Source organism: Pneumocystis carinii (assembly GCF_001477545.1).
Source record: "Pneumocystis carinii B80 chromosome Unknown supercont1.4, whole genome shotgun sequence".
Classification (NCBI taxonomy): Eukaryota; Fungi; Ascomycota; class Pneumocystomycetes; order Pneumocystales; family Pneumocystaceae; genus Pneumocystis; species Pneumocystis carinii.
This window is the reverse complement of record NW_017264716.1, coordinates 392,616-418,274: the sequence shown is the minus strand read 5'-3', so window position 1 is coordinate 418,274 and position 25,659 is coordinate 392,616. Positions and strand designations below refer to the sequence as shown.

General features: G+C 28.5%; 14 protein-coding genes across 14 annotated transcripts; 7 read left to right on the top strand and 7 right to left on the bottom strand.

The window, feature by feature from the left end:
• The first annotated feature begins 1,235 nt into the window (after positions 1–1,235).
• On the top strand, positions 1,236–2,750 carry T552_01056 (chorismate synthase). The gene is made up of 6 exons (XM_018369649.1): positions 1,236–1,314; positions 1,363–1,495; positions 1,552–1,774; positions 1,825–2,469; positions 2,511–2,583; positions 2,626–2,750. The coding sequence occupies exons 1-6, from the start codon at positions 1,280–1,282 to the stop codon at positions 2,702–2,704; spliced, it is 1,188 nt and encodes a 395-aa protein (XP_018226839.1). The 5' UTR covers positions 1,236–1,279; the 3' UTR covers positions 2,705–2,750.
• A 604-nt stretch (positions 2,751–3,354) lies between these two features.
• T552_01055 (hypothetical protein) lies at positions 3,355–5,318 on the top strand. Its single transcript, XM_018369648.1, has 4 exons — positions 3,355–3,618; positions 3,669–4,116; positions 4,162–4,359; positions 4,404–5,318. The coding sequence occupies exons 1-4, from the start codon at positions 3,400–3,402 to the stop codon at positions 5,270–5,272; spliced, it is 1,734 nt and encodes a 577-aa protein (XP_018226838.1). The 5' UTR covers positions 3,355–3,399; the 3' UTR covers positions 5,273–5,318.
• A 130-nt stretch (positions 5,319–5,448) lies between these two features.
• On the bottom strand, positions 5,449–6,754 carry T552_01054 (hypothetical protein). Its single transcript, XM_018369647.1, has 6 exons — positions 6,584–6,754; positions 6,443–6,523; positions 6,238–6,390; positions 5,813–6,192; positions 5,657–5,770; positions 5,449–5,615 (listed from the first exon to the last, which is right to left on the bottom strand). The coding sequence occupies exons 1-6, from the start codon at positions 6,708–6,710 to the stop codon at positions 5,487–5,489; spliced, it is 984 nt and encodes a 327-aa protein (XP_018226837.1). The 5' UTR covers positions 6,711–6,754; the 3' UTR covers positions 5,449–5,486.
• A 136-nt stretch (positions 6,755–6,890) lies between these two features.
• On the top strand, positions 6,891–7,457 carry T552_01053 (hypothetical protein). Its single transcript, XM_018369646.1, has 3 exons — positions 6,891–7,054; positions 7,101–7,263; positions 7,310–7,457. The coding sequence occupies exons 1-3, from the start codon at positions 6,936–6,938 to the stop codon at positions 7,409–7,411; spliced, it is 384 nt and encodes a 127-aa protein (XP_018226836.1). The 5' UTR covers positions 6,891–6,935; the 3' UTR covers positions 7,412–7,457.
• A 131-nt stretch (positions 7,458–7,588) lies between these two features.
• Positions 7,589–8,459, bottom strand: T552_01052 (hypothetical protein; the record flags this gene model as incomplete). The annotated part of the gene is made up of 1 exon (XM_018369645.1): positions 7,589–8,459. The coding sequence occupies one exon, from the start codon at positions 8,457–8,459 to the stop codon at positions 7,620–7,622; it is 840 nt and encodes a 279-aa protein (XP_018226835.1). The 3' UTR covers positions 7,589–7,619.
• An 862-nt stretch (positions 8,460–9,321) lies between these two features.
• T552_01051 (hypothetical protein) lies at positions 9,322–10,898 on the top strand (the record flags this gene model as incomplete). The annotated part of the gene is made up of 7 exons (XM_018369644.1): positions 9,322–9,368; positions 9,504–9,688; positions 9,729–9,966; positions 10,012–10,334; positions 10,381–10,582; positions 10,644–10,766; positions 10,811–10,898. Coding segments are annotated over 7 exons (1,183 nt in total), but the record flags the coding sequence as incomplete, so codon positions are not given.
• A 608-nt stretch (positions 10,899–11,506) lies between these two features.
• Positions 11,507–13,737, bottom strand: T552_01050 (hypothetical protein). Its single transcript, XM_018369643.1, has 4 exons — positions 13,514–13,737; positions 12,458–13,470; positions 12,208–12,409; positions 11,507–12,166 (listed from the first exon to the last, which is right to left on the bottom strand). The coding sequence occupies exons 1-4, from the start codon at positions 13,689–13,691 to the stop codon at positions 11,553–11,555; spliced, it is 2,007 nt and encodes a 668-aa protein (XP_018226833.1). The 5' UTR covers positions 13,692–13,737; the 3' UTR covers positions 11,507–11,552.
• A 494-nt stretch (positions 13,738–14,231) lies between these two features.
• Positions 14,232–15,468, bottom strand: T552_01049 (hypothetical protein). The gene is made up of 3 exons (XM_018369642.1): positions 14,951–15,468; positions 14,481–14,901; positions 14,232–14,424 (listed from the first exon to the last, which is right to left on the bottom strand). The coding sequence occupies exons 1-3, from the start codon at positions 15,420–15,422 to the stop codon at positions 14,277–14,279; spliced, it is 1,041 nt and encodes a 346-aa protein (XP_018226832.1). The 5' UTR covers positions 15,423–15,468; the 3' UTR covers positions 14,232–14,276.
• Positions 15,469–16,185: 717 nt separating this feature from the next.
• T552_01048 (hypothetical protein) lies at positions 16,186–18,819 on the bottom strand. Its single transcript, XM_018369641.1, has 10 exons — positions 18,486–18,819; positions 18,244–18,429; positions 17,978–18,201; positions 17,749–17,937; positions 17,416–17,704; positions 17,278–17,375; positions 17,104–17,236; positions 16,956–17,057; positions 16,546–16,909; positions 16,186–16,501 (listed from the first exon to the last, which is right to left on the bottom strand). The coding sequence occupies exons 1-10, from the start codon at positions 18,771–18,773 to the stop codon at positions 16,227–16,229; spliced, it is 2,148 nt and encodes a 715-aa protein (XP_018226831.1). The 5' UTR covers positions 18,774–18,819; the 3' UTR covers positions 16,186–16,226.
• A 135-nt stretch (positions 18,820–18,954) lies between these two features.
• Positions 18,955–20,536, top strand: T552_01047 (hypothetical protein; the record flags this gene model as incomplete). Its single annotated transcript, XM_018369640.1, has 2 exons — positions 18,955–19,167; positions 19,214–20,536. The coding sequence occupies 2 exons, from the start codon at positions 18,955–18,957 to the stop codon at positions 20,534–20,536; spliced, it is 1,536 nt and encodes a 511-aa protein (XP_018226830.1).
• Positions 20,537–20,669: 133 nt separating this feature from the next.
• Positions 20,670–21,213, top strand: T552_01046 (NEDD8 protein). Its single transcript, XM_018369639.1, has 6 exons — positions 20,670–20,720; positions 20,772–20,789; positions 20,834–20,863; positions 20,906–20,988; positions 21,040–21,098; positions 21,145–21,213. Exons 1-6 carry the CDS (start codon positions 20,703–20,705, stop codon positions 21,171–21,173), a joined length of 237 nt encoding a protein of 78 aa, XP_018226829.1. The 5' UTR covers positions 20,670–20,702; the 3' UTR covers positions 21,174–21,213.
• Positions 21,214–21,348: 135 nt separating this feature from the next.
• Positions 21,349–22,411, bottom strand: T552_01045 (hypothetical protein). Its single transcript, XM_018369638.1, has 2 exons — positions 21,811–22,411; positions 21,349–21,763 (listed from the first exon to the last, which is right to left on the bottom strand). The coding sequence occupies exons 1-2, from the start codon at positions 22,365–22,367 to the stop codon at positions 21,394–21,396; spliced, it is 927 nt and encodes a 308-aa protein (XP_018226828.1). The 5' UTR covers positions 22,368–22,411; the 3' UTR covers positions 21,349–21,393.
• A 504-nt stretch (positions 22,412–22,915) lies between these two features.
• T552_01044 (GTP-binding nuclear protein spi1) lies at positions 22,916–23,812 on the top strand (the record flags this gene model as incomplete). Its single annotated transcript, XM_018369637.1, has 6 exons — positions 22,916–22,990; positions 23,056–23,092; positions 23,143–23,277; positions 23,321–23,461; positions 23,513–23,670; positions 23,717–23,812. The coding sequence occupies 6 exons, from the start codon at positions 22,916–22,918 to the stop codon at positions 23,810–23,812; spliced, it is 642 nt and encodes a 213-aa protein (XP_018226827.1).
• A 254-nt stretch (positions 23,813–24,066) lies between these two features.
• T552_01043 (meiotic recombination protein dmc1) lies at positions 24,067–25,632 on the bottom strand. Its single transcript, XM_018369636.1, has 11 exons — positions 25,542–25,632; positions 25,458–25,497; positions 25,350–25,405; positions 25,211–25,306; positions 25,033–25,170; positions 24,699–24,974; positions 24,506–24,652; positions 24,382–24,461; positions 24,283–24,337; positions 24,217–24,238; positions 24,067–24,168 (listed from the first exon to the last, which is right to left on the bottom strand). Exons 1-11 carry the CDS (start codon positions 25,584–25,586, stop codon positions 24,113–24,115), a joined length of 1,011 nt encoding a protein of 336 aa, XP_018226826.1. The 5' UTR covers positions 25,587–25,632; the 3' UTR covers positions 24,067–24,112.
• Positions 25,633–25,659: the final 27 nt, after the last annotated feature.

Here is a 25,659-nt window from a genome sequence, read left to right as displayed (position 1 = left end):
TAATGAAAAAATTAGTATTAAAGTTTTATCTATTTTTTTGATTCTCCTATTTTTTTTAATACTCTTACCTTATCATGTTTATTTTTAATTTATACTTAAACGTATTTAATAAATATTAAGGAGAGGGCTAACCTATTTTTTAAACCCGCCACTTTTTCAGTGCCCAATCAGTTCAAAAAATTAGAAAGAACAATGTTCCGCCTCTAGATAAAAGCTATATTTTTTCCTTATATGGCAATACAAAAAAACATAGAATTTATATTATTTATATAAAATCTTAAAATTTTATATTTAATATGTATTTAAAAAACATAATAAATTATATTAAAAGAAATTATAATATATTAATTCATATTTAAAAATATATGAATAATTCTTAAATTTTGTTTACATTATTTTTTATAACAAAGATTGGATATTCCGGAATAATAAATTGATTGATAACGGATATTTAGTAAACCCAATTATTTTCTAATATTCAAACAGCGTCTTTTAGACAAAACTAAACTCTAGACAGATACTAAACCCTGACACTAATAGTGATTTTGGCCCTTAATAAATGAGGGTTAAGATATAGGGTTAAGGTATAGGGTTAAGGCGTGTTGTTAAGGGTTAGGGTTATACACGACAAGGACAATCCAAGGAAAGACTTCATCTGCTCCGATCAATCCGCAATCAGAACCAACCCTAACCCTAACCCTACCACTGACCGTTATCCCTAATAATTATCCCTAATAATTAACCCTAATAAGTAACCCTAATGAGTAACCCTAACAAATAACACTAATAACTAACACTAATAACTAACACTAATAACTAACCCTAAACCTACATATAACTCTCCAACTCCAACTCAACTCTCTGTATAACTCATGCATAACCCTAACCCTGTACTTATGCCCTAACCCTATTCTTCCATTCAGGGTTAGGGTTTATACCACTCGTTTCGTATGATTAAGTCTTTTCCTTATAAAAACCTTAAGATTTTGTATTTATCTTAGATATTTTAGGATAAATTTATATAAAAGCAAGATATCACAAGATTTCCTCTATTTATACTGAATTTTATTTTTTTGCAAATTATTTAAGAAATATGTATCTTATAAATCATACGTAAATCATATAAATCAGGTGTATTTGTTATTTTAATAGTTTTATAGAAATATATTTTAATTGGGTGTTATCAGAGTGAACGTTTTATAAATAAATATAAATCGGTATATTTTAAGAGATATTGAGTATATCTCGATACCAGACTAAGATATATCAGTATAATCGGATGTCTACGTTTGGGACGCTATTTCGTGTTACAACGTCTTGTTTTATCCTTTTTTTTTTAATATAATATTGACTTTTTTATAGATATGGAGAATCTCATGGTCAATCAGTAGGATGTATTGTAGATGGAGTTCCACCAGGTTTTTTTTTAAGTAAAGAAGATATTCAGATTCAGTTACGGCGTCGGCGTCCGGGTCAGAATAGCCTTACGACACAGGTATTACAATGAACGGTATGAATATTAAGAAGGAATCTGATTTGCATTTTTAAAAGCGTAATGAACGGGACTTAGTGTATCTTCAATCGGGAATTGAAGATGGAATTACATTAGGAACACCAATTGGGATGTTGGTTTATAATGAAGATTATAAACCTAGTGATTATGAAGAAATGAAAAGATTTCCTCGACCTAGCCATGCAGATCTAACATATTTACAAAAATATGGTATAAAATCAAGTAGTGGAGGAGGCAGGAGCAGTGCACGAGAAACAATAGGTGGATTGATAGGCAGAATAATATTAAATCATTAATACGAAGGTTTTTAGGTAGAGTAGCAGCAGGTGCAATTGCAGAAAAATATCTATTTGAAACATATAAAATTGAAATTGTGGCATTTGTATCATCTATAGGGAAAATTCAGATGAAATGGGACATGAATGAAGAGAATGATGAAGATGACATAGAGTCACCTATTTCACAAGCATATTTATCATTTTTATCCACAGTTACAAGAGAACAAGTGGATGCATCGCTAGTTCGATGCCCAGATATGGCAACGAGTGCAGCAATGATAGCACGTATTGAGCGTGCAAGGGAAAATCAAGATTCTATCGGTGGAACAATTACATGTGTTATTCGAAATTTACCAGCAGGATTGGGAGAGCCTTGTTTCGATAAATTAGAAGCTAAATTGGCACATGCGATGCTTTCAATTCCATCTACTAAAGGATTTGAAGTGGGATCAGGATTTAAAGGAACACAAGTCCCTGGCTCTAAACATAACGATCAATATATTATGGATACAAACAATAAATTAAGAACAATAACAAATAATTCAGGAGGGATTCAGGGTGGAATTTCAAATGGAGAAAACGTCTTTTTTAAAGTTGCCTTTAAATCTCCTGCAAGCATCGGAAAAGAACAATTTACTTCTTCTTACGATGGAACAAATGGTATACTTTTCATTAAAGGTATAATACTAATTTTATTTCATTTATTTAAATATCTATAGGACGTCATGATCCAAATGTTACATCTCGTGCTGTTCCCATTGTCGAGTGTATGACTGCTTTGGTAATTATGGAGTAAAAAAATACATTAACCCTATATAAGCTAAACATCAAAAGTGCACTTATGATTCAATTATCTCGACAAGCTGCTCAAAGTCTTCTACCTCCCATAAAAACAAAAATATCATTTCCTTAAGATATTTCACTATATTGATCTACTAAATACTTGGATATTTAATCTACAACTTGACTATAATTATTTAATACTAACATGAAAAATATCGACTTTCATCATATTAATAACAATAATTAAACATATATATTAATTATTTATGACAAAACATAATATAAAAAAGGTTTAACTTTTTACAACATAGTTTTTTTTTTTTGATTTAATCTATTATAGGATTTAAAATATATTTATTTCAAAATTATATTTATTAACATTGGATAAAATCCAATCATCAACATAACAATTTTTAATTTTCAAAAATTAACTTTTTTAACACATAAAATATACCCACTGATCAGGATACATTTAACTATTAATCACTCTTCTTTTATTTAAAAAACTTTTGATTTACAGGTAAACGTATTTGAAATATTCATATATAAATATTCTAAATAAATAAATCATAGACTTCTTTATTAAAAACATATACAAGAAACTATAAATATTGGCATAATATTAGGAATATTTTTTTCAAAAAGTACTATCTTTATTAACTTTTAAGGTTTTTTATAAAAAATTGACGACGGTAAAAAATCAAACTACTGACAAGAAGAAAAAGTGATAAAAAGCAAATAAAATCAAATTATAAATGATTCTTAGCTGATTAAGAACAATAGGAAATATAGGAATCAGTTGACTCTGTTTTTTTAGTATTTTAAATGAGTGAACATAGTGTGATTTCATATCATCATAAAGAAAGAAGTTTTTCATCTATTATTCCTTCAATATTCCATAAAAACACACAAGAAGTTACAGGAGGATGTGATAAGAAGTCGAAGAAAGCATCGTCATCTTTTTCTTCAGAATCTTTAGGTAGTTGTACAAAAAAACAATATTCTTCAAAAGTGTTTAATTATAGCAAATGGAGAGAAACACAGGTCTAATTAAAGGGGAATATTTAAAGATAAGCATTTTAATATGTGGGTAGAACTGGCAAGATGTTAAAGAAACGAATCATATTCTTAAAACAACGAATTTAGCTAGTGGAAGAAAAGTAATTAATAAATATGAAATTATTCGGGAAATTGGACGAGGAGTTCATGGAAAAGTAAAGCTTGCACTAGATCTTTCATCAAATGAATATGTTGCTTTAAAAATTATTGAAAGAAATAGTAGAAAACGCCTCGGAAGGAATGAAACATCATCACAAGAGCAAAAGATTCGTAGGGAAATAGCAATTTTGAAGAAATGTATTCATCCTCATGTTGTAAGACTACTTGAAGTTATGGATGATCCTATGAGTAGGAAAATATATCTGGTTTTAGAGTATATGGATGGAGGAGAAGTAATTTGGAGAACATCTGATGATAAACCGGCTCTTACTATATGGCAAGCTCGATCTACATTTAGAGATGTTGTACTTGGTCTGGAATATTGTTAGTTTATTATTTTTTTAGAATAAAAAAAATAATTGTTTGTAGTACATTATCAGGGAATTATTCATAGAGATATTAAACCGGCTAATCTTTTATGGACTAAAAACCATATTGTAAAAATCTCCGATTTCGGGGTTTCATATTCTAATACATGTTGTGGTTTGTCTGCAGAAGAAAATGAGCTGGAACTTGCAAAAACTGCAGGTACTCCTGCGTTTTTTGCGCCGGAATTATGCTATTGCGGTAATAAATATTTTCTACTAAAACAAACATATTAATGACAATAGATCCGTCTAAACGTTCTACTATTACTAAAGCAATTGATATTTGGGCCCTAGGAATCACACTTTATTGTCTTTTATTTGGAAGTTGCCCTTTTACAGCTGATGGAGAATATGAATTGATGAATGTTATTCCGACAAAACCTCTTGAAATCCCATCTACACCGCCTATAGGTGATAAGGCAAAAAATCTGTTAAAAAGATTATTAGAAAAAGATCCAAACACTCGAATAACTTTAGAAGAAATAAAACGGCATCCTTGGCTTCTAGAAGATATATCAGATCCTGAGAACTGGATAAAAGAAACAGATCCCAGGAATTATCAATTATTGGAGGTCACTCAACAAGAAGTGGATGGCGCTGTTTCTATTGTAGACAAACTTAAACGCAAATTAACAAAACTTACATCTAAATTTTCTCGATTAGCGATTATTACAGGATTAAAAAAACATAATCGAAATATGAATTCATCTCAAATACAATCTAAATGTTATAAAGATGTACAAAAGGGATTGTCTAATCAAAACTTTAATAATCCAAATATAAGGCCAAGTGTATGTATTACAAAGGCCAAATCAATTCCTACATCAGCTCATATGAAAAAATTAATCTATGAACAATATAATGATGCAAATTTATCTTCCTCGGAACCATCAATAACTCCTTATTCAGAAACTAATATGAAATTTCCCAAAATGACTCGATCAAGAGCATATTCAAATTTAAGTACACAAACTTTTCCTAACTTTTCGAAATTCGAAAACTGTAATACATATTATATAATGGATGATAATTGTCTTATAGAGAAGTGTAATGCTAGTGACGGAGAACAGGAAACAAAAGTAATTGACTCGGAAAGAAATATGCCTAGGTAGAAATATTATTATGATAATTCCTAAATGAAGAACCTTTTATCAGAAATAAGTGTATATAATCTTAGATCCTTAATGCGGTATAATAATAAAGTATAAATTATATTTTAGAATCAACATATATAGTTTTTATATTTTTAGAAATTTTTATTTAAAACGTCTCATAAATACAATCAAATGTTTCATAAAAAACCAATTTTATAATACAAAACAAATACTAATTAATGCATTCATGATGACGGCGTTTAATTTGAAATAACCACTTATTTAGTATTTCAAATGTCAAAAGCATAACCATAGATACAGGTACAGTTCGAATAAAATTAGTGCCCATGCCAGAATAAAACTAAGACATTTTAACTTGATTTATAAAAATAAAAAATGTACACTTTTCCAACCCTCTTCATAATATATTCGATAAAAGGTATGAAACACTCCCCGATATTGAACCTTTGAAGGATCTTTATGATAAATCTGAGTTTGAATACGTGTACGAATAACCTTAATTAAATTAAAAACATATTAATATTAATATTATATTACCTCATGAGGATATGTAATAGAACCAGCAACTATTTTAGAAACAATTGAAGCCAAAACAACTCTAAACCATAACGGGTTTTCAAATTCCACATTATCAATAGAAAATACATCTTTAAGAAACTCATATAATGGAAATTGAATAGCAACATGCGTTACACCAATTAATGAAGGTACTAACCCTTTATAAAATGAAAAAATACCCTCATTTGTATACATTTTCCTAAAAGCATCAAATGTATTTCGGTAATATATATACGAATATGAATTCTGACTCATTAATCTTGTTTTAACGATCCAAATAGGATTTGTTAAAATACATGAAACAGAACCTGCTGTAATAGCCGATTTGGTATTTACAATCAAAGAACCCTTCTTTATAGCTATAATTCTTATTATTTAAAATAAAAACAAAACAAAACAATTACATTCTGAATTATAAGAACGTCCATATATATCTTTACAACGTTCATATATTGTAAAATAAATACCCCATGTTGGAAAATATCCTGCCATAAGAGGTCCAAGACCTCTATAAAACCCTCGAATCCCTTCTTCATACCAGATTCTTAAAAGTGTATCTAAACATATATAGTTAGTTATCATTATTTTTAAAAAAATACATAAAATTACTATAAAATCCTTTATATATCTTCATTCTCTCTCCAAAAACATAATTACTTGATCTTAATTGAAGTCTTGTCTTAATAACATCTATTTTTAAAAAAAAAAATCATTTATTTCTCCAAATATTATTTTTGTTTTTTTTTTTACCCAATGGACAAACAATAACACTAGAAAAAATCCCTGAAACTGCTCCTGACACTGCGTTTAATGTTTCGTCTGATGTTCTCCTTATATAATAGTCAATTTCTCCCCTTCCTAACCAATAATATTCCATTTCTATATTTAAACGTTTTTTCCTCAAAAAAAGGCCTTTTTTTCTCCAATTTTTTTGGATTTCATTCTCCTATTCATAAGCAATCAAATGAACACATTTATTTGACCGAATCTCTTTATTTTTCCACTGATATACTTGTTTTTTTACCCTCACTTGATCGGCGAAATCTCTTTCTAACTTCATAAAACCGATATTACTAAAAATCTTTTTTTTCTCTAAAATATCATGATATTTCCACCAACATTTATCCAGCCTTTATCAAAATACAGGTCCTTAACAGCTTTCTTAAAGCCTATTGCTGAGCTTTATATGAAACTTGCTGGTTATAGAAAACTTGGACTACGGTTAAAGCCTTTTCTGACATAAAAACAATCTAATAGATATCTTTAGATATGAAGATCTTTTACCAGAAGAAAATGATGCTATGGAGACCGCTTTAAAGCGGCTACCAAAGTCAGAAGCCTATGATCGTGTGTATCGGTTACGTACTGCTATGCAATGTTCATTAACACATACACTTTTACCTAAAAACCAGTGGGTTAAAGCAGAAGAAGTAGTTATTATACCTTCAAAGATTATATTATTGACAGTATTTTCAGGATACAAGATATATTAGTGAGATTTTGAAAGAGGTAGTAACAGAAATGAATGAACGAAATGAACTAGATACCCTGATGTTGGAGAAAAGTCCTAAGGAATGAGTCGACTATAGAAATGTTTTAATAACGTTTGGAAGCGAATTTGTTGACACTTTCTGTTTTTTTTTTTTTTTAATATATTCTTATGGTGAATATATATATATAGATATAGATATATAGATCATAAGAAAAGCCTTTAAGAAAAATCAATATTATTTGAGGGAAGTATGATTTTCATGTGCAAAAGTTTTATTTGTTATGCGCTATATTGTTAATTTACTTTAATAAAAAGAGTACTTACCCAAATAAACCAGGAAGCAATTGATCGATATGGTCTCCAAGGCTCAGCCATTTGTATCATTTCATCATGATTCATATATTTCCATTTGCCTTTATTTGGCTTGGATATATTTTTACCTTTCATTAAAGCCATACCTCTTTGAATGCCTAAATCACCAGTACTTAGAATATCAGTTCTTTTTAAAGAAAATAAAAGAAACATTTCAGTTGACCATAATCCAATGCCTTTAATGGCAGTTAAACGTTTAATTATATCATCATCTGAAGAGTTTATAAGAAAATCAAGAGAAATTTTTCCAGAAAGAAAGTTATTTGCTAATAATTTTAAATATTCTATTTTTCTTGAAGAACATCCAATTAAACGTAAATCATCAGATGATATATCATATACTTCTTGAGGTGTTGGAAAAGCTTTAGAAATAGGTAATTGAGTCGAAGATAGTTTATCATCTTGAGATATATCTAAATAATCTGGAAAAAATAATCTTATAAACTTTCGATATATAGATTCTGATGAATGTTTACTCAATTGTTGACTTAAAATAATTCTACAAAGAGATTGAAAGGGATTTACGTTTTCCATAAGGCCTTCTGGTGAAAATGGTGAACATGAAAAAGATTCTGATAAAATTTGAAACCGAGAATTAGCTTTTATAAGATGTTCAAGAGCTTTCGATAATAATGTCGAATATTCTTCTGAAAATATAGGTTTTAAAATCATACCACAATCTGAGATTTCCCATTCTATAATATCTAACTTTTTCTGTTTTTTTTCAACTTTTAATAATTTATCATCTATTTTTCTCTTCATTTTTAATAACTTATTATAATCATTAAATTATATCTTTAAATACATAAAAATTAAGGGATCATGTTTATATTAAAGATATGAAACATAATATCTTCATCTTATTAATAATTCAAGTATTTTTTATCACAAAATTTAATATTATAAGATCGTCGTTTAATGATAGAGTCACGTGATTATATATATTACTTTTAAATCATGAAATTAACTATTTATTCATTATTATTTACTTATAAAACATCTTTTTTATATATTTAAAGACTATTTTATACATATTTTATACATTTTTTAATTTTTCATTCAAAAAAAATATAGATATATATTTTTTAAATTTCAACAATTCTTCATATATATTTCAATCAAAACATCTCATTATTTCTATTCTTTAATCTTCATCATATTTAAATATTTAAAATATTCAATTTAATCAAAATAATACATTAACAATTTTCAAATTCATAAAAAATAAAATTATATTAACAATATATATAAGAATATATTATAAATTAATCAAATACTCAATTTTACCTAAAATTCATGTATAATATTTCCTGGTTTTCACTTATCAAATTATTTCATACCCTTATCGCTCTTTATCTTATCTAAAATACTACATTCTTATTGGTCAATTCATGTTTTAATCTTGTTCGAAGTATATGCGCATATAATACGAGAAAGTATAAAATGAATGGATCGCCTCCAATTGTTGTAAAAAATACAATTGTCTAAGGAACAGGATAAAATTGATAAAAAAACGGATTTTCTTTTGGAAATCTTGGAATATTAAAGAATTTTTAGAAATAAATAGAAATATCTAGTAAGAATTCACCAGGAGTGATTTTTCAGGGTATATATGCATTATGTTTATGAAATTGTTAGTTTTATGGGGCTGCATAATTTCTTTTATTTTTGGTAAGTTAGTGTATTTTTTGCGATTTAGAGAGATTATTAGAGTTAATATGTGTTTAAAATGCGCATATATGCGGAGTTTTATGTAGATATATGGATTATATAAGGAATTTGAGAAAGAGACTAATAATAATATAGCACAAAAATGCGACGAGGATATTGAAGTGAATTCACAGACAGATCTTGACGTTATATCTAAATGCACAGTATATGAAGGGAGCATTCATATTACAAGTTCTATTGCTCTAATTGATCTTGGAGGTCTTGAACATATATTAGGAGATCTCCTTATCTATGAAAATGATGATATTTTATTATTTAAAGTAATATTTTAAGAATATTATAACAATAATTTATTATTAGGCCTCAAGTCTTGCAGATGTGAAAGGAAAAATAATGTTTAAAAAATTAACAGCACTTGAGAAGATAGAATTACCGATGCTTATTTCGGCGGATTCTATAACTCTATTTCAATGCGCACAACTCCAAACTCTCGATTTAAATACAGGTATACGTCATCTTAATCATGTTACAATTTCAGATACATCATTACGCACTATATCAGGATTTTCAATGAAATCTCTTGTTTCTTTAAATATTAGTAAAGACTAAGATATTTTTTTTTTATTTCATTTACTATATATAGATAATAATAATTATCTTAACGTTTTTGACATGCCGGATCTAGTTTCAATCAGAGATAAGTTTTCCTTTATGCAGAATGGTTTAGTCCAAAATAATAATGGAATTTCTATTTCTTTGCCTTCTTTAGAAAGTAGTGGTGGTGTATTTTTACAAAGTGTTTCTTCAATAAAACTAGAACAATTAAAAAATATCTCAGGAGATTTAGGAATATCTCTAAGCACATTAACCACTATTACACTAGAATCATTATTTAATATTCATGGATCGTTATCTATTTATAATAACAGCGTATTAACTACTCTTGAATTTCCAAGTCTAGTTTCAGTACATATTATTCCAAGATATTGCGATTTAATCTAATTTTTTTTAGATCGGAGGGACTTTTCTAGTTTCTGATAACCCAAGTTTATATGCTATCTCAGGATTCGATAAAGTTCAATATATTGGCGGTTCAATTCATTGGACAGGATTTTTAAAAAGTGTTTCTTTATCCAGTATCACTGATATAAAAGGCACAGTAAAAATTATATCAAGCACTCATATTACATGTCCAGCATTTACTAAATCTCGCGGTATATTGCTCATTTGTTTTATGAATTTATTTTAATCAATATTAACTTTTATATTTCTTAGCTATTATTCAAGGCGCCAATCCAATATGTAAAAGTTCCACAGGTTCCGGTTCTAAAGGTGGTCCTGGTGGTGGAAAAAGTGGTTCTTCTAGTAGTAAAAAGAACGGGTTTATATTTGTTGGAGGTAATTTCATTCAACCTGATTTAATAGTTTCTAAATCCTTAAAGATACATACTTTTTTATCACATTTCAAATACTTTGCACTATTATAATTTTGCATTCAATAATCTAGTTGATTATCTCATTTACGAGACATTTCCTCAACAATTACGATTCGATTTAAACACAAGCTTTAATAATTATATTTTAATTATCATTTTTTTGAAAAGTTCAATAAGAGAGTTATTTTTCAATCATGATAAATTCGTTGATATTTATAATTGCGCATATAGATCTTTTTACGACAAATATTGGCTACAGTCATTTATTTCATAAAACATCCTAGAACAGTAAATCTAATAAAAATATAATTTTTTTAACGATATAAATTAGATTTATGTATGTTAAATAAATGTTATATTTTGTTGGAAATAAATAAATACCGTATATCTAAAATATATTTAGAATTACAAAATAGTTAATCTATAATTACATCTTCTAAATATTAATTAAACTAAATAATTTAAATTTCAAGATTTTAAAATATTAAAACAATTTTAAAAACTTAGATTATATAATTAAATTTTCACGTATCTTAATATACAAATCATATTAAACATTAAGAAAATATTAGAAATAAATTTTTATATAAAAGTATTATCTATTAAATAATATTTATATCACATAATTATTTAAAGCAAATTCAAGATTTAATGTTTTCTATAATATTAATATAATTAATTATTAAGATTAGATTTCTATTTTTTTAAGTCATTCCAGTTTTAATAAAAGCTTCAAAGCTAGCTTGTATTATATAGATACAGATTTATCTTTTGCATATTCAATATACCATCTTCCAAATACTTTCCAATGAAACATAACAATTTTAGTTAATTTTTCAATAACCATGTCAGCATGCATATTATATAATTCTCGTTGAACATTAGACGCTAATATGTTTGGACCTGAAAAACATAATGAATTAAACATTTTATTACCAATTGATTTAAGAATACGACTTTCAACTAGACGGTACAACGAAGACATAGGAAAAAGATGTTTATATAACCAATTTTCTATAATTCCAAATTCCTTTAAATTTAGAATATTGTTTGAATAGATTAGTTTTGCTTTATTAACATATTTAGCAATTTGATTTGTAATAGATGAAATATTGTTAACCCATTTATTTTCTCCATATTCACTATCTATAATAAGCCAAAGTTCTTGTTTAAACTCTAATATATCATATTTTGAAACTTGAAGAGCTTGCTTCTTAAAAAACTGCCAAAAAAGAAGAATAATTAATTGAAAAGAAACAATATCACGAATATGATAACGAAGTGACATAAGACGATGCCTATCAAATACAAATGTCGAAGGGAAATCAAACAACGAAATATATGCAATAGATGCCATAATACCTAAATAATAAGACTAAATATAAAAAGCATAGCAATAATACCATTAACAAATGCTTTTCGGTAATCAAAATCCTTTAAGTTGGATGTTATAAGAGAATCATGAAAATGACAATACCAAGACAAAGCGTCATCAATATCAATACTACCCCAATTAATTCTATCAATAAACCATTTTTGTTCAAATTCCACAGCTGTTTCCAAAAAATAATATCTTAATGTTCGAAGTTGATGATTAGCAACATCCTATTAGAAACTTAAGATTTGACTTGAAATCCTAGATATAATACATACAAGTTTCATCATTTCAAGAATATCAAAGCCCATTCTAAGTCCATCAACAAACTTTAAAAGATCATTAATTTTAAATCCTAATTTAACTTTTTGAACCATTTTATCTAGCAATACATCCCTTACAGGAGCACAATGCTGCTTCAAAATATAAGCAAGATGTTCAATAAATTTTTCAACATCAAATAAATTATGAACAAGTTCCTGAACTATAAGATCTGGATCCAAGATCTCAATAATATAATCTCTACTAGAAGATGGTAAAAGATTAAGTAAAATATCTTCCAATTCAACAAATAAAACAAAAATCCTAGTAATAGAAGGATATTTATGACCAATATTTAAACCATTCATCTGTTTCATCTGAAATAAACGCACCTGTTCAATTTCTTTGCGCAAACTTTCCCAATATCTACCTGCAAGAAAACGTTTTCTTTTACCATCTTCACCATCAAGATTAGGCCGAAATTGAAGATCTGGCTCATGAACAATATCATGACGAAGCTGAACATTTCTAAAAATCTCATGAAATTCAAGTTTTAGCAGAATAGTTTGAGTAACAGGAGGACTAATATATGAATTAAACATAGAATAATCATACGCACAAAAAAATATAGGAATTTTCAAAGAAACAGAATCATAATGTCCCATTTCCAATGAATCCTTCAATAATATTGGAATAAACTTCGAATCCATCACACAATTCCTTTTATTTAATCTGTATGGTAAAGATGACTCAGTTAATAACCATGAATGAGAATTTTCATATTCCTTCAATATATAGAGATTAGAGATTTGAGAAAATTCACAAGAAAAAACATCTGGATCTAGACGAAGTCTTTTATGTTCCGGACATACAATATTCTGAGAAATATCATAAATATAATTACTTCGTTTATTCAATAAAACCGGTGTCAATTCCTTCATTTTGCACCAATAAACTCTATTTTTCGAATATAAAGAATTATCTAAAAACCATTGATATTTTCCTTCTTTTAACACAATTATAGACGGCTCTAAAACCATTACCTTCCCTACAATTATTCCTTTCAAAAATACCCTTTAATACCTTTGAAATATCAAGTAAACAAAGATTTCCCAATCTCATAATTAACATTTTGTTTTTAATACTCTTTATTTCTGAGCATTTTTTACAATTGTCACAAGATGCAGCAGCAGCAGCTGCTACTGATGATGATGATGATGATGATGATGATGTTGTTGTTGTTTTAACCATTCTACACTTAAAATATAGACAATATATTTTCCTAGAATTATCTAAAATAAACATACAAATATGTCCTTTTTACATTATACATATATTTCTCCCTAAACTTATACATTTCTAATAACATGAAATATCCGCTTATTTATTATCTCATTAATCTTATTTTTTATTCAACAGCTTGATTTATTTATAGAAAAAATGTCTTACATTAACACGATTATCCATGCTATTTAATAAACTAACGTTAACAATAACATATTAGACATTTCTACCCTAAATTCTTCTATACTTTTATTAGTAATTTCTAAAATAAAGGCTTTTTTAGAAGAAAATCAGGAAACCCTCTAATTTTTAATAACTATCGCTAACTAAAGCTATTTTATTGGATAACTAAAGCCTAAGTTTCTCAAGGCTATTTTAAGCTACCCAAGTTTTTATCTTTTAATATCATTTATGATGAAAATACAAATAATATTAAACAAAATGAACCAATTCTATTAAATTACTCAATCAAATACATGTTTTTTTTTTACAGAAGCAAGATTAAGAAAGCTAAGGACTTACGATAACGTTCCAGAACGACCTATCAAAGTCCTAGCCTCTGATTTTTACTTCACCTCCACATTTAATGCAATCAATCGTGGAATCGCCACTCACTCTGCTTTTCATTTCCCTAAATTCTGAACGTAAAGGAATGTGCCGACAATTTTTGTTCAAACAGCGTACACCTATTTTCTTGTACCTATAATGAATTAATAAAATTCTTTAAACGAAAAAAAAAAAAAAAGAATAACCCACCTTAAACCACAGCTATTACATAGCAATCCCGTATTTCCGTACCAGCTTGGTCTCCAACATGGTGTGCTAGAACATCCACATGATATACAACGCCGTTCGGGAACAGAAGCCTGCCCTGTCGCATTCGAAACAGAATTTGACGGTGTAATTGGAGACGGTTGAAAATCAGTAACTTTAGTAACAGATGCCTTAGAAGTAACTGATCGAGAACGAAGTTTAGGAGATGCCGTTATCGTTTGTTTATTGGTTTTCTTAAAAACTCGACAAGCATTACGACGTCTAAGGCGCATCTGTTTTTGCAGATTATTCCTCCAAAATTCCAAATCTGTATCTGGATATGCGGAAGAAACGCCCAACGAAACATGATAAATAAAAGGAGACTTTAATTTCTTACGTCCAGATTCGCTATTTGTAGAATTTACTAAAATAAGAGTTAATCACAGTGAATAAAAATGATAAAAAAATAATACCAGGCCTTTTGCCTTCATTGTCTTTTACGACACATTGAAGCCGTTTACTGGCCAATATGATTGCGCCAGATGCCCGCTTAGTATCATCCTCAAACTCGAATAAATCATGTGGCAATTTAGATCGTTTTTGCCGCTCATGATCGATAATTTGACCAAGTAAACATGGGAATGAACTCACGTTACATGATAAAGAGTTGGAAGAATGAGAATACGATGGTGACTTAAAAACCGATTCATTATCATGGTCACTACTGGAAGAAATACTTGATGAAGACGATAGTTGACGTACATCTCTTCGATTAAAGGGCCATAAAAACCGGAACTTAAAAACAACCCCGGGCTCCGTATCATCCATATAGTCATACATCATATCTGATGTATATTTAGTTTGTGCTGATCTTAAGGGTGAGGATTGTTTTCGTGAATGAAAACGCAATGCAGACTGATCTGCTCTAATATCCGGTGTACACATGCTATTTCTCTCTAGGAAAAATACAACCACAAATCAATGCTTCTAATTTTCATACGTTAAAAACCGAATAATTCGATTTTGTCTTTAAAATAGAACTCTCCAGAAATACAATCAAGACAAAAATTTATTAGAATTCAACAAAATATCCCGGAAACAAATAATTCTTCTCAATCCACTCACTGTTTGCATCAGCCCAAATTTACATGAACATCAAATGTCTTTCACTGTTACGTACAAGTCATTAGATTTCACTGCCCAATCGCACTTAACGTATCCTTATCGCTTCCAAAACTAGCCTTTTCTCCGTCAACTTGTACTCATCATACTAATCTTAGTCCTCATATAATCCTTTTCCTTGCCAGGATCTACCTGTCCTTTCAATAAAGAGCTTCATACTATTTCCACACCAAGACCCTCATTAACATCCCCCTTTCATTAAACCCTCATACTAACCCTTATAAAGACTACTCTCATTATTTTTTGATTAATATTGTCCGTGCATGAGTGGCAGGGCTTCTTTTATAACTGCCAACCAGCTATTAAGACGATTATAGCGGAGTTTAAAAATATCGAATTTGATTGGCTGAAACTTATTTAAAAGAAAGGACATCTTTGTTATATTATATATAGTCAAACGCATATATTGCAGGTTATGAAGAAATATATTATTTATTCTTTATGATTTCCAGTCATTATCTCTTAAAATACACATAGTTTTATATATTTGCCTATTAATATGTATAAATTTATTTAATATAAAATATGTATGTTGATATTGAGAAATATAAAAACCATCTATTATTATTAAGGATCAGGCTCTAGAAACCCTCTGGCAATAGTTTTTGTTATCTGTAATCTTACCAATGCCAATATATTATTTTCATTTATGTTTTGATTTATTTTATGTCTCCAATTATCAGAGTTTTGTGATAATTGTGAATTTTGTAGATATGAATTACATGATTTTGCTTTGTTAAATAGTTTTATACAGTCTTCTTTTAATATTAATGATTGAAATTCCTCAATTGCAGCAGTACAATCAAAAATGTCCCTCATAGTAAATGCTCTTGGTAATGAATCTAATATATATGAATAAAAATAAAAATAAAATAAATATTTCTACCATCTAAGAAAGATAACATTTCAGCTAGTAATAATAACAAGTATTTTTTTGGAATATCTACTGCTTTGATTAAACTTGCAAGATAATGTGCAGCAGCACAACGTTTTCCCTCAAATTTTAATTGATAAAAGGTATTTAGAATTGCATAGGGAGCCAAAAGTGAAGCAATACTTCGAGATGATGAATATGGTGATTCTAAAAAGGTTTCCATTAATTGATCTACATTAGCTGGATATCCTTGAATTAGAGAAGTTTCAAACAAAAACCAATTGATCTGATCAATTTGATAAGCATTATTAACACGATCATAAAGTAATACAGCAGAACCCAGTTTTTTCTTGCGTTCAAGTTCTTTTGCCCATATCTATTTAAAATTAGAGATATGAATTGGATTAGATAACAATTATTACAGATGCAATCATACAGGCTTCTTCATGAAGATGAAATTGATCACAAAAGGCCAATACTTCCTCAGTTCTTTCATCTGATGTCAAAGGTATTTGAGGTAAAACCTGAATTTAATCAATTTAAAAAATTGAAGAAAAAGTAATGATCTACTGTTTTAATTCGTTGGATACCTATTTCAGATACTGTCTTCCAATAAACTAAAGCGATTTTCCATGTATCAGGATTAGTTATTAGTTGATCCGCATAATTTAATACAAGATAATCTCGTAAACTCAATGGATATCTATTTTTTCTTAATAAGTTTATCAAAAAAAAGTATAATACTCATTTGTTTCAAATTCTTCTAAAATCCCAGTCTTTAATAATAAATCTGCTACATGTGCAGCAATACCACTTTGTATTTGAGCTGCTTGAATCATTGCCTATACAAATAAGTATATATAAAAGAAAATATTTACTTACTTTTGGGATATTACCAGAAAACAAGGCAGCACATGCACTTTCGACAGGTAACGTTTCATCAACTGTAAATGAATCTTCGCCTTTTACAACAGAATCATAAACCCTATATATGTCTCTCACTGTTTTACAATTCAAAGGATCGTTCAATAAAATCAAAGCACCCAAACATTCTTGCCATGTATCCGACTCACGAAATATAGCATCTCTATCACCAGAAATAATTTCAAAAAGACATCTAAAAGCAGATGAAATTTCAAGATTATCTAGTTTCAATGTTCTAATACAACTTCTAATTTTGTTATAGCTTTTTTTATAAATTTAATAAACATATACATTACTCTTCCTCTCCAATGTCTCCATTTCAAAATATTATCATTTCTTAAAGACTTCCTATAACTTTGAAAGGTTTCCAATATATCAATTGTTATATCAATAACCTCTGCAGCTTTTGGTTCAACTGTTTCAATACCACTTTGTTGTAAACATGAGATCACTTGTTTAAAAAGTCCCCTCAATGCCGCTCTAACAAATAAGGCTATGGAATATTTAAAGAAAAACGTACTTATGAACATACGACCAAAATCCTGGATGAAGACATGGTGTCCTTGATGTCATAATTGCCAATCCATCTTCTTGTGATGGTTGAGGATCAGAACGATTCACCCATTCTACAATTAACTCTGAATAATTTCTATCATCGGAATTTAAATAAATCGCTTCAACACAATATAATAATGTATAACTATCAACCAATGTCATTAATATATCTTGATCCATCTCATCATCCTATATCAATCAAAAAAAAATACACCAACCCAACTCGTTTACATTTTTATATTCATTAATAGCTTCCTCCATAGCAACTCTATATGATTTACATATTCTATTAAAAAATGATGGAATAAGAGATTGACTCGATCCCAGTAACATTTCTTTAGGATCAAAAAATTTATATTCTAAATTCTCATAAAGCATTTGAAGCTCTCCAAAATAATTACTCATAACATTTGAAAGCTAAAAGAACATATTAAGGACTTTCCAACCTATAATATCCCTTTTTTCCCACTTACACGGACTTGACATGAATTCAAAAAAAAAACCGGCGTATGAACCGTATATAAAACCGATTCTTCTGGAGAAAAAACATATTCCTGTTTCTCCTTAGGCCTTTTATGAAAATCTACAATTGAAATCCAAGAAATTGCCATATTTAATAAAGGATGAATCACAACTTTCAATGTTCTCCGGCCATCTCTCCATTCCTTAAGTTTTCCTGCTTCAATAGGTGCATCCGGTGCAACATATGTAAAATCTACTACTTCTTCCTGCTCGTCATATGACGTATCTTGAAAATCCATAGCAAATCTGTGTAAATATTTTTTTTGACGTTACATCTGCTCGTCGTCAGACGACCAGATTTTCAAGAAATCAAGTTATTACTGATTTCTTGGTAAATAAAGGCAATTTGCCACTAAAAGAAGATTATAAACGTATTTAGAGAGAAATTCTGAGTAAAACCATATATTTTATGAGGAAAATATGAAACCTGGATGTCAAATTGTGGTTCAGAGATCCCCAGTTTTTTTATGTTTTTTACCATATTTTCATGGTTTCCCAGTAAATCTTGGCACTAAATATAGAAATATATCTAGGATAAGGTTTTACAATGGTTCATTAGCTCTTTTTTCCAAAAAAAAGCATAGAAATTTGGTAATTCCTGATTCAATAATTAAAGAGTCATTTAGTGATAAAGTATGTACGAATATTGAGAAAAAAAGAAAGGTCTGATCAGGAAAAGAAAATTTCATTTCAATATAATGTCTCCAGTGGAAATTTGATGGCAGCACTTGGTTGCTATTTTGAATTGAAGAAGACAGGATGCCTTACAGGATTTGACATAACAAAACTTGTTATGTTAATGTATCGACATTTAAGAAAAATATCACCTATATCAGTGGATGATGATAATATAAAGAAACTTTTATTTTATCTAGAAAATATTCTGAATGATGTTCGTTGTAATTTTATTTCTGATCATCCAATGATTTGGGTTAACGCAATTTACATTTATACTATTTTGCAGCTTTATGAAACAGGAAAAAAGATATGGGAATCTTTAAGATCAAAATATGTATCCGAACCAACATCTTTTGATTCTCGAGTTTATGGTGCAGCAATTAAATTATATTCTGCTATGGGATCTCCATTAACAGAATGTGAAGAATTGTTTGAAGAAGCAATACATATGATAAATATCAACAAAATGAGAAAATCATTGATTTTATACGAAGGAATTATTATAGCACGTATTGAAAATCAAGACAAAAAAAAAGCACTTGAAGGATTACAAGAATGTTTAAATGAATTCCGGAACACTATCAAACCCGTTTTTTTAGATTCTTTAGTTTATAATGCAGTAAATAAAAAGGATCCACAATCTGTTGTTGATATTGTTTTTTATGGTTTAAATTCACACTATATACCATCACCGGAAGCACTTAGCAAACTTTTTAAAGAATTATGGATATGTAATCGAGATTTATTAACTATTTTAAAGATATTTAAAAAATATAATGAAGTTTCATCTCATATACATATCGAACATTTAAATTTTATTTTGAATGCATTATTTAAATCAACAAATAGGGAAAATCAAACCAATGTAGCAAATACAATCGAAAAAGTAAATAATTTATTGCAAATAATATATGAATCAAACATATCACCTAGCATCTCAACATTTAATACACTTATTTCTGGATACACTTATCTCAAAAAATTTGATTATGTTGAAAAAACAATAGAACAAATGAAACAGTCTAATATCCTTGAAAATGAAGTTACATTAAGAGTTATATTAAAAAATTGCGGGGAAAAAGGAGATAGTCTTGAAAAAATAAATGCAATATGGGAAAAAATAGTTGAATTGGCATCAAAAAATCAAAAATATATTGAAGAAAAGGATTGGATAACTCTTTTAAAAATACTACCTCATTATAAAGAAAAAGGAATTGATTTAATGACGACATTTTTGCAAAAATATAAATCAAAAACACATGATTCTACTCTTAAAAAGATATGGCATGAATTTATAAAAATTCAACATTCACTCAATAATTAAAATATATATCATTTTAACAAAATCTTCTACCTATTTTCATGAAGAAAATTCAAGTTGTTCAAATACAAATCAATTCATATTCAATTCAAATTTATATATATTTTTTCAAATAATTATATTTTCGATAGACCAGTTAATTTTTAAGACAGTATTAAAATTAGATAAAATGTTAATCAAAGTTAAGGTTTTTAATGCTATTTCTAAACATTTTAATGACTCTTATTAATAATTATAGACATTGACAGGAAAAGAAGTATTTATTATTACTTATTTTTTTCTTTTAATTAAATATTATAGATTGAATTAGATATTGATCCATCAGACAAAGTAAAAATATTCTTCTTAATATGAGGTATATTGATTATTAAGGTATTCCGTATCAAAGAAAGAATGGAAGAAAAAGAAGGCATTCCACCAATACAACAACGGCTTATTTTTGGTGGAAAACAAATGTAATTTTTTGTATTTTAATTTGATATATAATACATTAACTATTAATTTAGGTCAGATGAACGAACAGCATCTGAATATAATTTAGAAGGTGGCAGTGTCCTACATCTTGGTAGGTAAATTATTTTTTTTATTTTTTTTTTAAAAATTGTTTTAAGTACTTGCTTTAAGAGGCGGTTACAATTAATAAAATAAAGAAATGCGTCTCTTTATCTTTTTCAGAAAAAAATTACTTTTATAATCAGATTTTGGAGGATATATACAATTCAATTTTTTACAATTGTATGTTATATTATACTTGAACTGACTCAAGAATTGGATATAAAAATCGAATAAACGTATTCAGTTATGAAAACACCTACTATTAACATTTTACGGCTTTCATTTGATGATACATTTTTGACAATTTATTTAAGTGTATTATCGAGGTTCTGTCTTTCTTTACGTTTCAGCTCAACCCATTCACCTAAAATGTTCCAATAATGTTCTTTCATCTCTCTAGAATAACTGGCTTCTCTTCCTGATGTACTGGGCACAACATATACTAACGCTCCTTCATAATTTTCCGATTTACCAACTCTTTGCGGTTGCCAACCCCATTTAAAAGGTTTACTTAAAGACTTTCCTGTTTTATATTTATATATGGCTTCATATATTCCTTTTCCAACAATACAAACTGATAATGGATAAAAGGTTATAATTTTTTTTTCTAAAATTGGAACACTTTCAATCATTTCTTCTTTACTTAATTCATTAGAACTTGCAGTCGGTCTTGATCTATCTCTTAGTCAGGAAATACTTTATATTATTAAAGAAAAAAAGACACTAAATTTGTGATTCCAACATCCCATTTTGTAAGTTTCACATCATCCTCAGGTCGAAGTCTAGTTTCTGTACAAACTATTCGGGAAGAATGTAATAATTTCCAAAAAAGATTCGTTGGTCCTGCAAATGCATGTCCTGCTTTTACCGTGGCTATTCCTGGGTTCAGTCCAATAAACATAACAATTAGATTTTCTTTAAGAACATCAGGAACTCCTGATGGAAGATGTGAATAATATTCTGGTCCTACATATGATCGTTTAGGTCTTCGTTTTCTTTTATCATGGCTATTCGTCGATTCATTACTAATTACTTTACATGATAATAAATTATTTTGATTAAATTCTTTTTCTTTCACTAATCTTTCAAATAATAACTCTTCTTTTATCAATTTATTCGAATTATCTACATTTCTTGACTTATTTTTATTCGGCTTTTCAACATATTTACATCTTTTCAATATTTCTTTTAATTTTCTCTTTCTATCCAAATATTCTACTTCTTCCTCCGGTTCTTTCAATTCCTCTTTGTAATTTTCATTTTCATTTTCTATCTTCATTTCATACAAAGATTTTTGTAAAAATATTTTTTATTAAAAACTCTTAGAAAATTAAAATTTCAAAATGTTATTTACATAAACTCTTAATTCATTCTTAGAAACATCTATTTAAATCCATTTTTCTCATATTCTTCCTACATTTATCATACCTCTAACACCAACCCTAAAGTAACCCTAAAGTAACCCTAATAACCCTAATATAACCCTAGGATTACAAGGATGATCCTGGCTAACCCTAACATTACAAGGGTCATCCCTGTTAACCATAACCCTAGCCCTATAATAACCCCAACTCTTCACCCCTAACCCTCTTGTAACCCTAAAATAACCCTAAAATAACCCCAAGATTACAAGGGTCATCCTGGCTAACCCTAGACTAACCCTAATATAACCCTAACTCGTCACCCCTAACCCTTATTCTACCCCTAATACTATACAAGGCCCTATAAAAACCCTATTATGTTTGGTGGTTAAGTATTTTTTAAGTCGAGACTTGAAAAAAAAATTGTCCGACTTGAAAGAAATAAGGAAAATAATAATTAATAGAAATGGCAAGTCAATCGCAGGAATCAATTCCTACGTTTAAGCTTGTTCTTGTAGGAGATGGAGATATGTCTATGCCTGTTTTTTTCGGATGAAAAAAGACTAATTTTGGGGTTTACGGACAGGAAAAACAACATTCGTGAAGCGACACTTAACGGGAGAGTTTGAGAAGAAATACGTTGGTTAGAAGGATTATTTGCAGGGTTTTATATAGGGAATAACGTTTTTTTAGCGACGCTGGGAGTAGAGGTTCATCCAGTTACGTTTTATACGAATTATGGACAAATTTGTTTTAATACATGGGATACTGCTGGACAGGAGAAATTTGGAGGTCTCCGGGACGGATATTATATTCAGGGGAATTGCGGTAGATAAATGGATATATAAGAAAAATTATAAAATTTTTAAAGGTATTATTATGTTCGATGTGACAAGTCGTATTACATATAAAAATGTTCCCAATTGGCACAGGGATTTAGTTAGGGTTTGCGAAAATATCCCTATTGTTCTTTGTGGAAATAAGGTAGATGTTAAAGAACGTAAAGTCAAGGGTTAGATATTTTTTTTTATTATATACATATTCCAATTTCTGTTTTTTATAGCAAAAACGATTACATTCCACAGAAAAAAGAACCTTCAATACTACGATATCTCGGCTAAATCCAATTACAATTTTGAAAAGCCATTTTTATGGTTAGCTAGAAAACTGATTAATGCAACCTTAGAATTCGTAGCATCACCAGCATTAGCGCCACCCGAAGTATTATTTTTTATGAATAATATTTTATATATTTATTAAAATTTAGGTGCAAATATCTCAAGAAATGATTACTCAATATCAAACTGAATTACTAGAAGCTCAAGCGCTTCCTCTTCCTGATGAAGATGATGTTGATTTATAAAGGAAAATATTAAAAGCATTTCTTATTATATAGATTAATTTTGATACTATTTTTTTACTAATTTTTTAAAAAACTTACAAAAAAAGTTAAGATTCATTTTTCTTGTATTTTAAAATATTTTTATATAAACAAAGAAAAAGATCATATATTTAAGTTCACATGAATATTATTATGTTTCAACTATTCCCTTATTTATTGCTAAAATATGTAACACATCGTTAAAATTCATAATATGCAGCTGCCCATTAAATAATGAATACACATGTTATTAAAATAATAAATATTTTGTCATAGAAATAATTATGATGAATCATCAATCCCTCCTGCCTTAATAGTATATACACATTCTCCTTCAGCTAATATATAAAAGTTATAAAGATGGAAAAAAGGAAAAAAATTCTTACGCATATCAGGACTATCTTGTATCTAATAAAATTATTATAATAAAATAAAATAAAATATTTTTCTACCTTAGCAACACGTTCTTCTCCTCTGCCCTTTCTAAGCAATATTCGAGTTGCAGACCTATAATTTTAAAAAATACAGATATAAAAAATTAAAATAAATACGCATGTGCCAAAACATGTCCTCCTACAGGTTTTCGGTCATTTGAAGCAAACATCAATGTTGCACCGGGATCTGCTTGAACCTAAATCAAAGTTTAAAATAAAAAATATTTGAAAAAAAAAGTACCTGATTTGTAAGAAAAACAGCTATATTGTATTCTTCTGCAATTCTAGTAAGACGAGAAAGCATAATATTAAGCTTTTGTTGTCTTTCAGAGAGCTCTCCTCGTCCAGAGTAATCAACACGAAACAATGCCATAATAGAATCCACAATCTATACGACATAATTAATTGATAATTCTAAGACAAAAGAAAAATACCAATAGTCTATATCGACCATCCTCTGAGAAAATTGTACACATTTTATTAATTAAATCCATCTGATGTTCTGAATTGAAAGCTCTGCCTACAAGAATATTATTCATTGCTTGTTCAGCATCTACTCCAAAACGAGCAGCAATTGATTTAATCCTATCCGGACGAAAGGTCCCTTCTGTATCCAAATATGCTGCTTTACCTTCTGCCCCTCCCATTTCTTTTGGAAGCTGACATGTCACACACATTGTATGTGAAATTTGAGTTTTACCACAACGAAACTATAATTACAGATATTAACAACAAAAATACAAAAACCTTAGCAAATAAGCAACATACTTCTCCAAAAACTTCCGTAATCGACATCGATTGAATCCCTCCTCCAAGCATTGCATCAAATTGTTTAGATCCTGTAGAAATATAATTCACTCGTCGTCGAAACGATGAAACCTCCATAGCTGTTTGAAATGGAGGAGGCTTTCCATTGTTAAATAATAAATTAAATCTAAATATTTACACAAAGCTTTTGCGCAATTTCTTTAAGCTTCTCTACTTTTGCTTCACTAAATCCTTTAATTTTTGAAAGATTTCTACGAGTTGCCATCTGAATACTCTGATTCCCGTCATATTTTATCAAAAACTACTAATATTACTACCATTACTGTACAATATCCAGATGATTTAAGTTTTTGAATATCTGCTACACCAATACCTACGCATATAGTCCATAAAAATCAATAAAAAACTCTAAAAAAAAAGACTACCATGACTCTGAAGCTCGTCCGAATCAATATATTGCTGTTCCTTGACAATATTAGCGGCTATATGCACAACAATTCTTAACTTACTTCCTCATCTACACTCAAATCTGAATCGTCTTCTTTTATTGTCATAGTATATTCTCTTTATACACTTCTTTTTATGATGTTTTTATGATATAAATGCGCTTTAAATCTCTAAAATAGC

Excerpts from the sequence above, each read along its gene's own strand:
- T552_01053 (XM_018369646.1), top strand. The coding sequence starts at position 6,936 with ATGATATTTCCACCAACATTTATCCAGCCTTTATCAAAATACAGGTCC. Across the intron at positions 7,055-7,100 it reads TATAGAAAACTTGGACTACG|ATATGAAGATCTTTTACCAG; the intron begins GTTAAAGCCTTT and ends AGATATCTTTAG. Across the intron at positions 7,264-7,309 it reads AGTGGGTTAAAGCAGAAGAA|GATACAAGATATATTAGTGA; the intron begins GTAGTTATTATA and ends CAGTATTTTCAG.
- T552_01045 (XM_018369638.1), bottom strand. The coding sequence starts at position 22,367 with ATGAAGATAGAAAATGAAAATGAAAATTACAAAGAGGAATTGAAAGAA. Across the intron at positions 21,764-21,810 it reads GTTGGAATCACAAATTTAGT|ATCAAGACCGACTGCAAGTT; the intron begins GTCTTTTTTTCT and ends ACTAAGAGATAG.
- T552_01049 (XM_018369642.1), bottom strand. The coding sequence starts at position 15,422 with ATGTGTACACCGGATATTAGAGCAGATCAGTCTGCATTGCGTTTTCAT. Across the intron at positions 14,902-14,950 it reads CAATGAAGGCAAAAGGCCTG|TAAATTCTACAAATAGCGAA; the intron begins GTATTATTTTTT and ends CTCTTATTTTAG. Across the intron at positions 14,425-14,480 it reads TGTAATAGCTGTGGTTTAAG|GTACAAGAAAATAGGTGTAC; the intron begins GTGGGTTATTCT and ends AATTCATTATAG.
- T552_01055 (XM_018369648.1), top strand. The coding sequence starts at position 3,400 with ATGAGTGAACATAGTGTGATTTCATATCATCATAAAGAAAGAAGTTTT. Across the intron at positions 3,619-3,668 it reads GCAAATGGAGAGAAACACAG|AACTGGCAAGATGTTAAAGA; the intron begins GTCTAATTAAAG and ends ATATGTGGGTAG. Across the intron at positions 4,117-4,161 it reads TGTACTTGGTCTGGAATATT|TACATTATCAGGGAATTATT; the intron begins GTTAGTTTATTA and ends AATTGTTTGTAG.
- T552_01046 (XM_018369639.1), top strand. Across the intron at positions 20,989-21,039 it reads ATTTTTGGTGGAAAACAAAT|GTCAGATGAACGAACAGCAT; the intron begins GTAATTTTTTGT and ends CTATTAATTTAG. Across the intron at positions 21,099-21,144 it reads TGGCAGTGTCCTACATCTTG|TACTTGCTTTAAGAGGCGGT; the intron begins GTAGGTAAATTA and ends AATTGTTTTAAG.
- T552_01056 (XM_018369649.1), top strand. The coding sequence starts at position 1,280 with ATGTCTACGTTTGGGACGCTATTTCGTGTTACAAC. Across the intron at positions 1,775-1,824 it reads CAGTGCACGAGAAACAATAG|GTAGAGTAGCAGCAGGTGCA; the intron begins GTGGATTGATAG and ends GAAGGTTTTTAG. Across the intron at positions 2,584-2,625 it reads ACTGCTTTGGTAATTATGGA|TGCACTTATGATTCAATTAT; the intron begins GTAAAAAAATAC and ends AAACATCAAAAG.
- T552_01054 (XM_018369647.1), bottom strand. The coding sequence starts at position 6,710 with ATGGAATATTATTGGTTAGGAAGGGGAGAAATTGACTATTATATAAGG. Across the intron at positions 6,391-6,442 it reads GATATATAAAGGATTTTATA|ATACACTTTTAAGAATCTGG; the intron begins GTAATTTTATGT and ends ATATATGTTTAG. Across the intron at positions 6,193-6,237 it reads ACGTTCTTATAATTCAGAAT|CTATAAAGAAGGGTTCTTTG; the intron begins GTAATTGTTTTG and ends TAAGAATTATAG.
- T552_01048 (XM_018369641.1), bottom strand. The coding sequence starts at position 18,773 with ATGGATTTTCAAGATACGTCATATGACGAGCAGGAAGAAGTAGTAGAT. Across the intron at positions 18,430-18,485 it reads TGAATTCATGTCAAGTCCGT|CTTTCAAATGTTATGAGTAA; the intron begins GTAAGTGGGAAA and ends ATGTTCTTTTAG. Across the intron at positions 17,938-17,977 it reads TTTTGGTCGTATGTTCATAA|AGCGGCATTGAGGGGACTTT; the intron begins GTACGTTTTTCT and ends CTTATTTGTTAG.
- T552_01043 (XM_018369636.1), bottom strand. The coding sequence starts at position 25,586 with ATGACAATAAAAGAAGACGATTCAGATTTGAGTGTAGATGAGGAA. Across the intron at positions 24,462-24,505 it reads CTGTTTTTCTTACAAATCAG|GTTCAAGCAGATCCCGGTGC; the intron begins GTACTTTTTTTT and ends ACTTTGATTTAG. Across the intron at positions 24,239-24,282 it reads GAGAAGAACGTGTTGCTAAG|ATACAAGATAGTCCTGATAT; the intron begins GTAGAAAAATAT and ends TAATTTTATTAG.
- T552_01050 (XM_018369643.1), bottom strand. The coding sequence starts at position 13,691 with ATGGTTAAAACAACAACAACATCATCATCATCATCATCATCATCATCA. Across the intron at positions 13,471-13,513 it reads TATTTCAAAGGTATTAAAGG|AGCCGTCTATAATTGTGTTA; the intron begins GTATTTTTGAAA and ends TAATGGTTTTAG. Across the intron at positions 12,410-12,457 it reads TTCTTGAAATGATGAAACTT|GATGTTGCTAATCATCAACT; the intron begins GTATGTATTATA and ends AGTTTCTAATAG.